The sequence below is a fragment of the Coregonus lavaretus genome, assembly GCF_964263955.1.
Source record: "Coregonus lavaretus genome assembly, contig: HAP1_SCAFFOLD_4585, whole genome shotgun sequence".
Lineage (NCBI taxonomy): Eukaryota > Metazoa > Chordata > Actinopteri > Salmoniformes > Salmonidae > Coregonus > Coregonus lavaretus.
The window spans coordinates 1-15993 of NW_028162463.1; the positions used below are offsets into that span (position 1 = coordinate 1).

At 45.2% G+C, this 15993-nt stretch overlaps 1 protein-coding gene across 1 annotated transcript; it reads left to right on the forward strand.

The window, feature by feature from the left end:
- Positions 1–6: 6 nt before the first annotated feature.
- LOC311119210 (ephexin-1-like) lies at positions 7–14086 on the forward strand. Its single transcript, XM_084193941.1, has 13 exons — positions 7–139; positions 852–937; positions 2491–2726; positions 2830–2990; positions 3201–3353; positions 6528–6657; positions 6828–6902; positions 8338–8427; positions 8683–8846; positions 10870–11028; positions 11166–11245; positions 12409–12513; positions 12689–14086. Exons 1-13 carry the CDS (start codon positions 24–26, stop codon positions 12937–12939), a joined length of 1806 nt encoding a protein of 601 aa, XP_084050067.1. The 5' UTR covers positions 7–23; the 3' UTR covers positions 12940–14086.
- Positions 14087–15993: the final 1907 nt, after the last annotated feature.

The window sequence follows — 15993 nt, forward strand, 5'->3', positions numbered from 1 at the left end:
GCATAAACACACACACTGAAGACATGGAGAGCCTCTCAGAACGCGCCGCCGCCGCCTGCTCCGTACGGGAGCCCGGAGGGGACACACAGTCACCGCAACCAGCAGAGGAGGAGGTCGACATAGAGGGAGTCAAACTCAGGTAAAAATATGGGGAGGGGGAGAGGAATTGTTGGGTTCTGCAAGTGGTAATTATGTGCTAGTTGGTAATTGATTAGTGAAAGTGCAGTATGTTGCAGGTGATTTATTTCTGTATAATAATATGCTTAAGAGGGTGAGCTTTTTGAAGAGGTGCTCAGTGAAGTACTGAAACAGTGTGTAGTGAGCTAGGCAGGGTGGAAATAGAGAAGTAGTCCTCAGATTTTTCTTGCCGCATTTCAACAAGTGTGCCTGTAGAATGAGAGGAAGTGAAAGTTGCAGCATTTCTGCACCTTCTATCAAATACATTGTAAAAAAAAGAGTTTAAATCTTGGGGCATGAATATATTCCTTATTTTATGGGAACGTGCCTTTTAAAATGCATATTATTGATCTCGAGGATGGAATCTCTCATAGAAGGAATGTCTGTTAGAACAAGGATCTATAGGTAGCCTGTTGAGATGTGAATATCTAGCATTTCTCATGCAGTGTTAGGCAGCCCACGCAAAATGAACAGATGGTATTTGGACAATGTGAAATGAAATGCTCTCAATCTGACTCTCATAGACCTCCAGATGCTCCAATGAGTGTCCTCGAATTGTTGTAAATTATCGGATGAATACTGTTTTGTCGTTGACGTCAAGGCATCTCCTTGCTCATCGCTCATCTTTATTTTTCTCTCTTTTTCTTTCTCTCATTCTCTCTTTCTCTACTCAGGTTGGTGAGCAACGGGGAAAGAAAGGGCTCAACACCATTGAAAATAGAATCCATCTGCTACAGTCTCAACATTGTTAAGAATATTGGTGAGTAAAATGTAGCCAGTAGAACTGTCAATTCCACACAAGGTGGAGGTAACATATGTATTCCACCCACAGCACCACAACCTCCAGAGCTGCTGCTGCTCTAACATAATCATATTTTCTGTTCCACCACGCACACATGCACAGGTAGTGGTACACACAAACACATGCAGGTACACACATGAATGCAGGTATGAACACACACACGCACGCACTCACACACACTGCTGTTAACAACAACATATCCTATGACAAAGCCTTAAAAATAACAAGATTTCCCTTAAGTAGCATCCATCTATCACTTACAACTTCACTGTGCATGCGTCAAGGTTGAAGGTTAAGTTTAGTGTGTGGCGGGGCTCAGTTCTCTGTACTTACAGTAATGGGTATAGATGAGTTCAGAGCAGGGTCAAAGGTCAGGTGCTGCACACCTGCAGAGTCAAAGGTCAGGTGCTGCACACCTGTTCTGTGGGTGTAAATAAAAGGATGTCCTTTGAAGGGATGCATTAATGGAATAACTCAGGAGAAAGTGCTTCTTGTCAACATGTTGGTTCAAGCATGCCTCTCTCTTTCTCCTTCTCTCTCAATCTCACCCTCTCTTACCCTCTCTCGCCATCTCTCGCTCTCCCTGTCTTTATATCCCTCTTTTCTCTCTCCCTCTCTTATATAAGTGTCAATACCAGACGCCCACCTACAATAGGTTAGCATTTGAATCTGACTAAGGGGGCTTATGCAACTGTTTCCTGCTGTTCAACGTCACCTTAACCTCTATGTAGCGTGAGAGGACCGAACACACGCATGCACGCGCACACACACACACACACACACAGTGCCAATGTTCTCCTCTGCAACTATCCACCCTGCTTATCAATGTGCAAATATTCAGCCCTCTTTCACCTGAAACTGGCTGAGGGAGAGGTAAAGAGAAAGAAAGGAGAGGACTGATAGAGAAATGTGTAGTCAGTCAGCCACTGGTGGCCCGCCAACATGCAAAGGAGATGAGATCCATTATTTCAAAGGAGATGAGATCCATTCTTTCAAAGGAGTTGAGATCCATTCTTTCAAAGGAGATGAGATCTATTATTTCAAAGAAGATGAGATCCATTCTTTCAAAGGAGTTGAGATCCATTATTTCAAAGGAGTTTTGATCCATTCTTTCAAAGGAGATGAGAACTATTCTTTCAAAGGAGATGCGATCCATTCTTTCAAAGGAGATGAGATCCATTCTTTCAAAGGAGATTAGAGCTATTCTTTCCAAATTGTACACAATAACTCATGTAGTTACAACTCCACGATGTCACATAAATATGAAGGGAATGTTTTAGTTCTGGGTCACGGGGGTCAATGTAAAGACACCAAAGTGTGGTTGTGAGTTATACGTTTGATTGCCCCATGGGCCACATATGCTGTATGATGTGGCTTCGGACTAAAGTGTCTGCTAAATAACCCTAATAATATATGATTGTTATCAAACCAAACATGCCTGTGTCCTCAGACTCATGTTGTCTTCCTTGTGTCCTTTGTTCTTTCTGTTTTGTCCCTTTTTGTCCCTCCAGCCTTCCTGTACCAGGAGTACCGGGACACATCCAAGCAGCAGGAGATCGAGCAGCGACGGCAGCAGGATGGGTTGACCTCAGGGATCAGCGCAGGGTTAGGGGTGACGTCCCCACCGGCCCTGCAGCTGCAACTGAGGAACAACTCCTGCTCTCTGAGTCTGTGGCAGAACCTGGAGGTTGTGCAGCAGAGCGGCCTGCTCACCCAGCTACTGCAGAGAGAGGTCATCATACAAGAGGTGAGAGGTCAAAGGTCATACAGTAGAGGGAAAGGTCAGAGAGGTCTTACCTGAATGGTAAGTGAGAGCCTTACATGACCTGTGTCCTCTCTCTCTTCTCTAGGCCATGTTTGAGCTGGTGACCTCAGAGGCATCCTACTACAAAAGTCTGGAGGTGCTGGAGACCCACTTCCTGAAGAACCCTGTGCTGGTCAAAACACTCAGCCAATCAGACATGCACTTCCTGTTCTCCAACATCAAGGAGGTGATGAAGGCCAGCGAGAGGTAAAAGAAGCGTGTGTGACTAATCAGCCCCCCCATCCTCTCTGCAACGTTTGATTACTGACCCCACTAAACTGCTGTTAAGCTTTCTGAAAGTAAAAAGTAAACAAGTCCTTATTCATCTTTCATTCCATATCATACTGTAATAGTTGTATGGTGAACTTTATTCACTTGTCCCCTGCTGATGATGTCATACTATACATCCTTCCTTAGGTTCCTGATGGACCTGGAGAACCGCATCGAACAGTCGCTCCAGATCTCAGATGTGTGTGACATTGTCCACCACCACGCCGTCAAGCACTTCCACGTCTTTATCACCTATGTCATCAACCAGGTGTACCAGGAGAAGAACTACCGACGCATTCTGTGGGTACCCCTTCAACTAATGTCTACAGTAGTAGGATATATTGTGTAACCTCTCTGTGGGTACCCCTCCAACTAATGTCTACAGTAGTACGATATGTGGTGTAACCTCTTTGTGGGTACCCCTCCAACTAATGTCTACAGTAGTACGATATGTGGTGTAACCTCTTTGTGGGTACCCCTCCAACTAATGTCTACAGTAGTACGATATGTGGTGTACCCTCTCTGTGGGTACCCCTCCAACTAATGTAGTATGATATGTGGTGTACCCTCTCTGTGGGTACCCCTCCAACTAATGTAGTATGATATGTGGTGTACCCTCTCTGTGGGTACCCCTCCAACTAATGTAGTATGATATGTGGTGTAACCTCTCTGTGGGTACCCCTCCAACTAATGTAGTATGATATGTGGTGTACCCTCTTTGTGGGTACCCCTCCAACTAATGTAGTATGATATGTGGTGTACCCTCTCTGTGGGTACCCCTCCAACTAATGTAGTATGATATGTGGTGTACCCTCTCTGTGGGTACCCCTCCAACTAATGTAGTATGATATGTGGTGTAACCTCTCTGTGGGTACCCCTCCAACTAATGTAGTATGATATGTGGTGTAACCTCTCTGTGGGTACCCCTCCAACTAATGTAGTATGATATGTGGTGTAACCTCTCTGTGGGTACCCCTCCAACTAATGTCTACAGTAGTACGATATGTGGTGTAACCTCTCTGTGGGTACCACTCCAACTAATGTAGTATGATATGTGGTGTAACCTCTCTGTGGGTACCCCTCCAACTAATGTAGTATGATATGTGGTGTAACCTCTCTGTGGGTACCCCTCCAACTAATGTCTACAGTAGTAGGATATGTGGTGTACCCTCTCTGTGGGTACCCCTCCAACTAATGTCTACAGTCGTACGATATGTGGTGTAACCTCTCTGTGCAGTAGTAAAATAGGGATGGTGTTGTGGTTGGTATGGTAGCTGTGCCAAACTGTTGCCCATCACAGATAATTATTTTCAATTAAGAGTTGACAGTTCAAATCATGCTTGAATTGAGTAAGACCATCTATGTGATTTATGCGCAGTAGACCTATGTACTGTGTGTGTACTGACTGAATAACACAGGACTTTCAGCACAATGGAAAGTGGCTGTCCATCATATTGACTGAACAGAACAAATCCTTGAGAAAGAACCCTGAGCTGTGGCTATGATAACAGCAGAACCCTATGATGACAACAGAACTCTATGATAACAACAGAACCCTATGATAACAACAGAACCCTATGATAACAACAGAACCCTATGATAACAACAGAACTCTATGATAACAACAGAACTCTATGATAACAACAGAACACCTCTGTCTTGAATAACATTCTGTTCACCTGTCCTGATCTGGATGAAGCACACACTTCCCCTCTATATGTGTGTATATCTGTGTGTGTGTGTATTTATGTGTCTCTGTGTGTGTATGAGTATGCGTATGTGTCCATACTTGTGTCTGGGCGGATTCGTCTCTGTGCCTATATATGTATGTCTGTGTGTGTATGTGTGAGTCAGCCTGTATTTGTGTTTTTAATGAGAGAACCGAACAGGGTTTGCATTGATAATGAAGGCAGGCAGGCTGCGTTGTGAGGTAGCAGCAGTAGCAGGGTGTGGTTGGTTGTCAACGTAGATGTCTGTCCTGTCCCTCACCACCATCACCACATACCTGAGAGAGAGATTGACGCTCCCACGCAGGCAGCCCTACAGGACTGACAGCATGGATGGTAGAGACACACTGGGAGCTGAGCCAGTTACCAATCACCAGACGCACACTGGAAAAAACATACCATGGAGTTTAGAGCTGTGAAGCAATACCCAAATATGACATATCAAGAGATTTAGGGTAGGAATTGGGGCCTGATTTTAGGAACTCCATCACCTACATCACCTATCATATCACATCACATCATTACATTACATTTACTCATACCTCAGTGATTTACATGTAACTGCCAAAATAAAGGAAACACCAACATAAAGTGTCTTAATAGGGTGTTGGGCCACCATGAGCCAGAACAGCTTCAATGTACCTTGGCATAGATTCTACAAGTGTCTGGAACTCTATTGGAGGGATGTGACGCCATTCTTCCAGAAGAAATTCCACCATTTGGTGTTTTGTTGATGGTGCTGGAAAACGCTGTCTCAGGGCATATGGTTTGCATCTTTTTCATGCTCATCAAACCATTCAGTGACCAATCGTGCCCTGTGTGGAAGGTGGCATTGTCATCCTATGGGGGTATAGCCATGGTAGCCAAAATAATGGACTGCCCAGCATTTCTATACATGACCCTAATCACAATTGGATGTTAATAGCTTCATTACTCAGGAATAACACCTGTGTGGAAGCACCTGCTTTCAATATACTTTGTATCCCTCATTTACTCAAGTGTTTCCATTATTTTGGCAATTACCTGTATGCGCTGTACTGACATGTTCCGTATAATGTGATATAGTGACCGTTAACGACATACAGAACATCAGTGACTGTGCTGTGAGTCACCTAGGTATTGGTGACGTTAGTGTGAGCAGCTGTTTTGCTCTGCAGTGAGTGCATTCTCCCCTCAAGGCTGGCTGGGAGATTCTTAAGAGGTTTTCACTGCTACCTCTCATTCCTAACCAGATTATTGACAGGCTGCACGTAGCTTGCGTCAAAATTTAGCAAAGGCGATTGTTGCCCTCTCTATGCAAAAAACACCTCTCATTCTTATAAAACACAGTGGGAAAGAACTAAGCTTGCTGAGCTAGAAATCAGGCTAACTTTAGAGAGGTAGACCTCTGCTGGGCATTTGGTTGTACTGCCAAGACAGGGTGAAGTCATAGTTAACAGGTGGCTGTGGTTTTTCGTAGGACACATCGTATGGATGGATGGATTTGTGTGGTCTGTGTGTTTGGACCTGCCTGGATGACGTCAGTGTGGTGATTTGTTGCTCTGAGTAAAAGTTCCCCTAATATCATAAAGCATTAGTAGTAGTAGTCTGTTGCAACATCTATCAACTCTGTGAAGCTTGTCTACTCTCTGCGTAGGCCGTATGTTGTCAGACAATCTCACTGATTCAGTCTGTGGTTGTTTGAACATGCTTGTGTTTTGTGTTGGCTGTCTTTGTGGTGGTTTGAACATGTCTGTGTTTTGTCCAGACAGGGAAACCAGTCGTTCCGCGAGACCATGGTTCAGCTGGAGAACCATCCGTGTGTCCGAGGCCTCTCCTTCACCTCTTTCCTCATCCTCCCCTTCCAGAGGATCACAAGACTCAAAATGCTGGTCCAGGTAAGTGGAGCAAGAGAGTGGGCTGAACCAAGACGGTAGAAAGATGGGGGGAGCATGGCGTTTCTGAAAAGCGAGTTGTGATAATGCTTTACTGTGTGCTAACATATTGCAGTATCAGTATTCAGGATGTAATTTTTGCGTTGAGCTTCTGATGCTGTGTTTGCTTGCAGAACATTCTGAAGAAGGCGGAGGAGAATTCCGAGATGGAGGCCAATGCTATCAAGGCTCACCAGCAGCTGGAGCAGGTACAGTAGGGAGGGGTGCTGACTTTGCTTGGGTCCAGTACTGACACAGGTACAGTAACAGTACCAAACCAGTTTACAGTACCAAACCAGTTTACAGTACTAAAAAAGTCTGGGATTTGGTTCAGTACTGGCCTGGGGCGTGTTGGAGGAAGTAATGCTGGTGGTGATATAGGCTCAGGGCATGTCATGGTGTTGAGTGTTACATCAAAAACAATCATTGCCATCATCATGTTGGGGAGACTTAGTGTTGTCACGCCTCTCTATGCTTTGCATGGAATGATGATTGTCATGATGCCACAAACGAAGGAATGTGGTTTTAATTGGAGCATAGCCTCTACATAAATATAGGGTTTGCTCTCTGAAACAGGTTCAGCACCCATTCCTTTGAAGTCACAATTTGCATATATTCTTTGGCTCCCAGTAATGTTTTGTTAAAGAGATTCTCCGGTACTTTTGTATAATTTTTTGCCAGTAGTTCAGAAAGTAGCGCTCACGATCCAAAAGTGGTCTGCAAAAATGTAGTACTACGTCACATATGTACAGATATGTTAACCACGTCATTGCTCTCTCTCTCTCTCTCTCTCGCTCTTCTGTCTGTGCATCTTGCTAGCTGTCACTCAAATGGCGAGGGCTGAAGCTCATTGGCTAGAACTGGAATTGCTAGGGGGCTGGCCCCCGTGTGGGAAAATGTAGGGAAAATGGCGCTGCATAGCTTCCAGTAAACAGTCGCTTTCAAACTAGGGAATTTGTGGCTAATTGAGGTAAGACAGTAACTCTGCTTATAGGTGATGCATGTTTATACCATGGCATTGTTGAATACTCCTTTCTAATTGGCTTGATGGGCATTCTAGAGTGTGCATTATGTCCCTATAACGCACGGTATATTTGCACGTCAGAATTCAATGGTTATAGTTCACTCTTACATGTTTTGTTTGAGCTGCTGTTGAATTCAATTTTCATAATAGCAAGCTAGGACTGATGTTTTGGTTAGCTAAACTAGCAAGTCTGTTTGGTTACCATGGCAACTACTGTAGCTATCTAGCTACTTCAGTGGATGTTGAACACATTTCTACTGGCAAATGAACACATTTCTAGCAGTAATGTGTTAAATTATGGCCATGGTATAAAAGGGACAATCAACTCTGGCTCTATGCGTTCTCTGGAAAATAATGCAAGTCTGTGGAAGGTCAGTTCCACTTCGCTAGCGTGGAAAACCCCTTACACGTCATTCATTATTTTCCATAGAACGCATAGCCCCTCGTTGATTATCCCTTACATAATCTACACATTGACACATTCAGCCCAAAGCAGGAGGTTTAAAAAAATACTTACTAGTCGCCAAAGTTCCGGAGCATGTCTTTAACTGACTATATACAATTCCAAGGGAGTCTTGGGATTTGTTCCTTATATAATGGTTTGTTTGTGTGCGTTTCAGATTGTGAAGGAGTGCAACGAGGGTGTGAGGAAGATGAGTCGTACAGAGGAACTCATCAGCATTGAGAAAACACTGGAGTTCAAGTCTAAGGTACCTGCAGCCGCCAGTCATGTGACAACATTCTGTATAGTCAAACAGTGACACTGCCAGACTGACACAAACAGACTTGGTCAAAGGTTATCAATTTCAGTTAGGTTCATAGCCTGTTTGAATCCTTTGATGTCAATGGACCGAAATGTTGGCATTTCAAATATAAAAACTCTGATGTAAAAAAAGAGATCTCCATGATCTATAATAACCCTGAGTTGAACTCTGACCTTGTAAACTGTGACCCTTTCCCTCCAGTCGGTGCCGGTGATCTCCCACTCCCGCTGGCTGCTGAAGAAGGGTGAGGTGCAGCAGATGGCCGGGCCCAAGAGCACTAGGACCATGCGGAGCAAGAAGCTCCACCACCCTGTCTACCTGTTCCTCTTCAACAACCTGCTGCTCATCACCAAGCGCAGCTCCAGGTCAGCACATGACATCATCACACAGAGACAGCTAGTGGTTATTGGGGGTCACAGTGCACACCCACTTTCAGTTTGGGACTTTCTATTGCTCCCCCTTACAACACATTATTTTGTATACAGGTAGTTTCGAAGTCTACACTCGTGGTCAAAAGTTTTGAGAATGACACAAATACTAATTTTCACAAAGTCTGCTGCCTCAGTTTTGATGATGGCAATTTGCATATACTCCAGAATGTCATGAAGAGTGATCAGATGAATTGCAATTAATTGCAAAGTCCCTCTTTGCCATGACAATTAACTTAATCCCCCCAAAACATTTCCACTGCATTTCAGCCCTGCCACAAAAGGACCAGCTGCCATCATGTCAGTGATTCTCTCGTTAACACAGGTGAGAGTGTTGACGAGGACAAGGCTGGAGATCACTCTGTCATGCTGATTGAGTTAGAATAACAGACTGGAAGCATTAAAAGGAGGGTGGTGCTTGAAATCATTGTTCTTCCTCTGTTAACCATGGTTACCTGCAAGGAAACACGTGCCGTCATCATTGCTTTGCACAAAAAGGGCTTCACAGGCAAGGATATTGCTGCTAGTAAGATTGCACCTAAATCAACCATTAATCGGATCATCAAGAACTTCAAGGAGAGAGGTTCAATTGTTGTGAAGAAGGCGTCAGGGCGCCCAAGAAAGTCCAGTAAGCGCCAGGACCGTCTCCTAAAGTTGATTCAGCTGCGGGATCGGGGCACCACCAGTGCAGAGCTTGCTCAGGAATGGCAGCAGGCAGGTGTGAGTGCATCTGCACGCACAGTGAGGCGAATACTTTTGGAGGATGGCCTGGTGTCAAGAAGGGCAGCAAAGAAGCCACTTCTCTCCAGGAAAAACATCAGGGACAGACTGATATTCTGCAGAAGGTACAGGGATTGGACTGCTGAGGACTCGGGTAAAGTCATTTTCTCTGATGAATCCCCTTTCCGATTGTTTGGGGCATCCGGAAAACACCTTGTCCGGAGAAGACAAGGTGAGCGCTACCATCAGTCCTGTGTCATGCCAACAGTAAATCATCCTGAGACCATTCATGTGTGGGGTTGCTTCTCAGCCAAGGGAGTGGGCTCACTCACAATTTTGCCTAAGAACACAGCCATGAATAAAGAATGGTACCAACACATCCTCCGAGAGCAACTTCTCCCAACCATCCAATAACAGTTTGGTGATAACCAATGCATTTTCCAGCATGATGGAGCACCTTGCCATAAGGCAAAAGTGATAACTAAGTGGCTCAGGGAACAAAACTTCGACATTTTGGGTCCATGGCCAGGAAACTCCCCAGACCTTAATCCCATTTGAGAACTTGTGGTCGATCATTTACATTTTACATTTACATTACATTTACATTTGAGTCATTTAGCAGACGCTCTTATCCAGAGCGACTTACAGGAGCAATTAGGGTTAAGTGCCTTGCTCAAGGGCACATCGACAGATTTTTCACCTAGTCGGCTCGGGGATTAGAACCAGCGACCTTTCGGTTACTGGCACAACGCTCTTAACCACTAAGCTACCTGCCGCCTCATGCAAAGAGTCAATATTCGATTGTCCACCCGATCCTCAAGAGGCGGGTGGACAAACAAAAACCCACATATTCTGACAAACTCCAAGCATTGATTATGCAAGAATGGGCTGCCATCAGTCAGGATGTGGCCCAGAAGTTAATTGACAGCATGCCAGGGCGGATTGCAGAGGTCTTGAAAAAGAAGGGTCAACACTGCAAATATTGACTCTTTGCATAAACTTAATGTAATTGTCAATAAAAGCCTTTGACACTAATGGAATACTTGTAATTATACTTCAGTATACCATAGTAACATCTGACAAAAAGATCTCATAACACTGAAGCAGTGAACTTTGTTAAGACCAATACGTGTGTCATTCTCAACTTTTGACCACGACTATACTACCTGCAAAACTGCCCTGTGCTCACAGGAGGCTTTGTTTATGTGTGTGTGTTCGTTTGTGTGTGTGTCCCCGTCAGTGGTGAGAAGTTCCAGGTGCTGGACTCGTGCACGCGGGCCATGCTGAGGACTGAGGACCTGGAAGACCAAGGTCAGATGCTGGCCAACGTGTTCAACCTGAAACTCCTGGAGAACCAGGAGGAGAGGTCTGTCAACTACATGCTCAAGACCTCTAGCATGTGAGTGACTACAACTAACAGTATTATATATGAGCCTCAAGCCCCCTTGGCACCTAGTGTACTCTGTACAGTCCTTCTCTGTACGTCATTGTTTATAACGGATCAATCTCCCATGTGTGCCTGTATGCTGCTGCCAGGAGTGATAAACTGCGCTGGATCTGTGCTCTCACGCCAAACCGCCGCACGCGATTCATGTCCACCATCGACCATCTACCAGGTGAGACATACACAAAGATGACACACACCGACACAGAGATGACATCCACTACTCACAGCTGAACTCTTAGGTACCAAATTACAGGTGGTATATACACTACATGACCAAAAGTATGTGGACACCTGCTCGTCGAACATCTAATTCCAAAATCATGGGCATTAATATGGAGTTGGTTCCCCCTTTGCTGCTATAACAGCCTCCACTCTTCTGGGAAGGCTTTCCACTAGATGTTGGAACATTGCTGCAGGGACTTGCTTCCATTCAGCCATTAGTGAGGTCGGGCACTGATGTTGGGCGATTAGGCCGGGTTCGCAGTCAGCGTTCCAATTCATCTCAAAGGTGTTTGATGGGGTTGAGGTCAGGGTTCTGTGCAGGCCAGTCAAGTTCTTCCACACCGACCTCAACAAACCATTTCTGCATGGACCTCACTTTCTGCACAGGGGCATTGTCATCCTGAAACAGGAAAGGTCTTTCTCCAAACTGTTGCCACAAATTTGGAAGCACATAATCGTCTAAAATGTCATTGTATGCTGTAGCGTTAAGATTTCCCTTCACTGGAACAAAGGGTCCTAGCCCGAACCATGAAAAATAGCCCCAGACCATTATTCCTCCTCCAATGGTGGCGAGCTTTACACCACTCTAGCCGACACTTGGCACTGTGCATGGTGATCTTAGGCTTGTGTGCGGCTGCTCGGCCATGGAAACCCATTTCATGAAGCTCCCGACGAACATTTCTTGTGCTGATGTTGCTTCCAGAGGCAGTTTGGAACTACGCGCTTCAGCACTCGGCGGTCCCGTTCTGTGGGCTTGTGTGGCCTACCACTTCGCGGCTGAGCCTTTGTTGCTCCTAAACGTTTCCACTTCACAATAACAGCATAGTTGACCAGGGAAGCAGGGCAGAAATTTGACGAACTGACTTGTTGGAAAGGTGGCATCCTATGACGTTTCCACGTTGAAAGTCACTGAGCTCTTCAGTAAGGCCATTCTACTGCCAATGTTTGTCTATGGAGATTGCATGGCTGTGTGCTTGATTTTATACACCTGTCAGCAACGGGTGTGGCTGAAATAGCTGAATCCACTCATTTGAAGGGGTGTCCACATACTTTTGTGTATATATAGTGTATATTATTAATGTGCCATGGTGTGTGTGTGTGTGTGGTCAGCCTCTCTCCAGGTCCAGTGTATTCAGTCGTACTCATCTCAGGAGCCAGATGAGCTGTCCATTGAGATGGCTGACGTGCTGAACATCCTGGAGACGACAGACGATGGTGAGACCAGACAACATATCTCCTGAGAGATGTTATTACTAGGAGCTCTACTGTAGATTCACCAGGCTGCCTGTTATTTAATATCCCTCCCTTTACTCCCTCTGTTTCTTTATCTACACTCCTCTTCCCTCTCTCCCCGCTCTCCCTCTCTTTCTCCCCTCTATCACCCCCTCAGGCTGGATGATGGGTGAGAGGCTCCATGATGGAGAGAGGGGCTGGTTCCCCTGTCGGGTGGTAGAGGAGATCCAGAACCAGGAAGTGCGGGCCCAGAACCTCAGGGAGTGCCAGAGGATCCACCTGGCCCAGGGAGGGGGCGCTTCCTCAGGGGCCAGACTGGGCTCCCGGGGGGCCAGACGCACCCCCAAAACACCCAAAGTCTCCAACTTCTTCGGTACCTGGACTGACCAGTCAGAGGAGGGGCAGTGAAGCACATAATATTCCACCCTGAAAGTGATTGGTTGGAACCCCCTGGCAGCAATCTTTACTGGACCACATGGCTCAAATGACAGAGATCATGTGATTTGAGCATGGGATTGCATTGGAGGAAAGTGACATCATGCAATGACATTATTTCCTGTTAACTGTTTCCCCTTCTCAGGTGGTTTTGGTGTGCCAGGGTTTAGGGTCCCAGGCTGCAGGGTTTAGGGTTTAGGGTCCCAGGCTCCAGGGTTTAGGGCCCCAGGCACCAGCGTTTAGGGTCCCAGGCTCCCTCGATGGGTCCTACGATCAGAGCACTTCTTCCATAACTCCAACACACTGCATGTCTTACACTACTTCAAGTGGAATGATTCAGCACTAACAGTCTAACTGTAAAACAAGGCTCCAGTAGAATAGGAGCTATGCATGTGATGGGAGAAGAAACAGTTTAAGGGGATGGTAGCATGTGAATGTATTGTAACCTTGCCTCAACTGCATGGGTGTGTTTTTGTTCTTTCATTTTTTTTAAGCGCTTCTTTGCTAGAGAGTTAAATCCCCCAGAACAATGGCTTGACGATCCACCCTTTTGTAAAGAGCAACTCCTCTATTGAAACCATACAAGAAGCAAGTTTTAAAAACAGGCCACCGGCATTGAATGGAAATTAACCGGGAATGTTTCATGATTCTGTACGGTAAATAGAACAATCACATGACAGAGTGCTCAGTATTGGGCTGGAGGTAATCGACTGGAGAAGACGAGCACTACAGAATCACAGGCCTTGCTTACAGAGTGGACATGTGTTCTGGGGGTCAGTTCCCTCGCCAATACTGATATGCCACTTACACATGCACGCACGCTGACATACGCACACACACACACAATCTTGGGGAAATCCTGCACAACCTGTCCAACACCAAAAACGCTCCACGGACACCTGGTCCTGAAGCATCTGCACAGAAAGTGCCAGCACACTGACAGCACTGCAATGGCATGCGAGTGACAAAATGTTTGTGTGTATGATGAGTATGTGTACGTGTGTATATTGTAAGCCTTGAATGTTCAGTATGTAATGAAATAATTACTGAATAATTGTGTAATTTCATTATGTAAGAAGTAATTTATTGTTAATAAAAACTAAATCTGAAATTCAAATGGAAATGATTTGTGTTGATAACTGGTTTGACTGGTATTTAGCCCACATGTTGAGCACTGATTTAGGTTTATCTCTGAATGAATTCCTGGTAATGTGGAGATGTGATTTAACCTGAAGAAAGGTTGCTGACACAATATTCATGTTTACAAAACATTTGACAAACAATAGACCATCGTTTAACATACTACTTGAACAATTGAGCATTACTATTTTATATTAATATATAATGGTATAATATATAATAAGGTGGCAGGTAGCCTAGTGCAGCCAGTCAAACCCTGGTCCGTGGACCAGCGCCAGTCCATGGCGGAATGCTTGCCAGTCTGCAGCATATTTGTCTTGAATATCATTGGGGGGGGGTTTTCTGGTTCTACTTGAGGTAGGTCTACATGCGCAATGTGCTGAACTATGCATGCTGCAGTCTAGGTTAAAGATGGGATGTATTTTGAACCGAGGCTGCAGTAAACAAATTGTGTTGCCATGACGATGTATAGCTACACTAAACACACACACACACACACACACACACAATAGCCCTGCGCACAGCCTGCACGCTCACTCTCTCTCTCCCTGGATTTGTTTGAAATGACAGCTGCACACCAAAACCGGTCTGTCAGACTTGCCTCAGCAACGATGCTATGAAGCCATTGAAAATGCGCAGACATTTAGAAACAAAGCATCCCCGTCTCAAGTATAAATAAACACTTCTTTTTTTTACCCAAAAAAGATGAGATGACAAACCAAACAAAAATGCTGCACAATAATTTCACAGACAACGACACTTTACTGAAGGCTTCATACTCTCTCATAACATTTCCAAGTGCCAGGCTTCTTTCACTATAGTTGACAAGCTGGTCATGCCCTCAGTCGTGGATGCTTGCCGAGAAGTTGAAGAACTGCTGCTACAAAGGTCAGTGAAATCCCACTTTACAATAACACTGTCACGTGTATAATTCAGGATATGACAGATGATACTGAATCACAGGTTTTAGACGGAGCCCGCGCATCAAATTGTTTTGCAATCCAATTAGATTAGATGACTGACAATTCAAATTCCCGCTTCTTGTATATATTCGCTACATACAGTGCATTCGGAAAGTATTCAGACTTTTTCCACGTTATGTTACGTTACAGCCTCCATCAATCTACACACAACACGCCATAATGACAAAGCAAAAACCGTTTTTTGGAAATGTTTGCAAATGTAGAAAAATAAAAAACTGTAAATATGATATTTACATAAGTATTCAGACCCTTTACTCAGTACTTTGTTGAAGCACCTTTGGCAGTGATTACAGCCTTGTGTCTTCTTGGGTATGACGCTACAAGCTTGACACACCTGTATTTGGGGAGTTTCTCCCATTCTTCTCTGCAGATCCTCTCAAGCTCTGTCAGGTTGGATGGGGAGCATTGTGGCACAGCTATATTCAGGTCTCTCCAGAGATGTTAGATCTGGTTCAAGTCCGGGCTCTGGCTGGGCCACTCAAGGACATTCAGAGACTTGTCCCGAAGCCACTCCTGCGTTGTCTTGACTGTCTGCTTAGGGTCTCTGTCCTGTTGGAAGGTGAACCTTCGCTACAGTCTGAGGTCCTGAGCGCTCTGGAGCAGGTTTTTATCAAGGATCTCTCTGTACTTTGCTCCGTTCATATTTCCCTCGATCCTGACTTGTCTCCCAGTCCCTGCCGCTGAAAAACATCCCCACAGCATGATTCTGCCACCACCATGATTCACCGTAGGGATGGTGCCAGGTTTCCTCCAGACGTGACGCTTGGCATTCAGGCCATTCAAGAGTTCAATCAGACCAGAGAATCTTGTTTCTCATGGGCCAAATCCTTTAGGTGCCTTTTGGCAAACTCCAAGTGGGCTGTCATGTGCCTTTTACTGAGAAGTGACTTCCGTCTGGCCACTC

Coding starts and splice junctions, on each gene's coding strand:
- LOC311119210 (XM_084193941.1), top strand. CDS start 24: ATGGAGAGCCTCTCAGAACGCGCCGCCGCCGCCTGCTCCGTACGGGAG. Junction 938..2,490: donor CAACATTGTTAAGAATATTG/GTGAGTAAAATG, acceptor TTGTCCCTCCAG/CCTTCCTGTACCAGGAGTAC. Junction 2,727..2,829: donor GAGAGGTCATCATACAAGAG/GTGAGAGGTCAA, acceptor TCTCTTCTCTAG/GCCATGTTTGAGCTGGTGAC.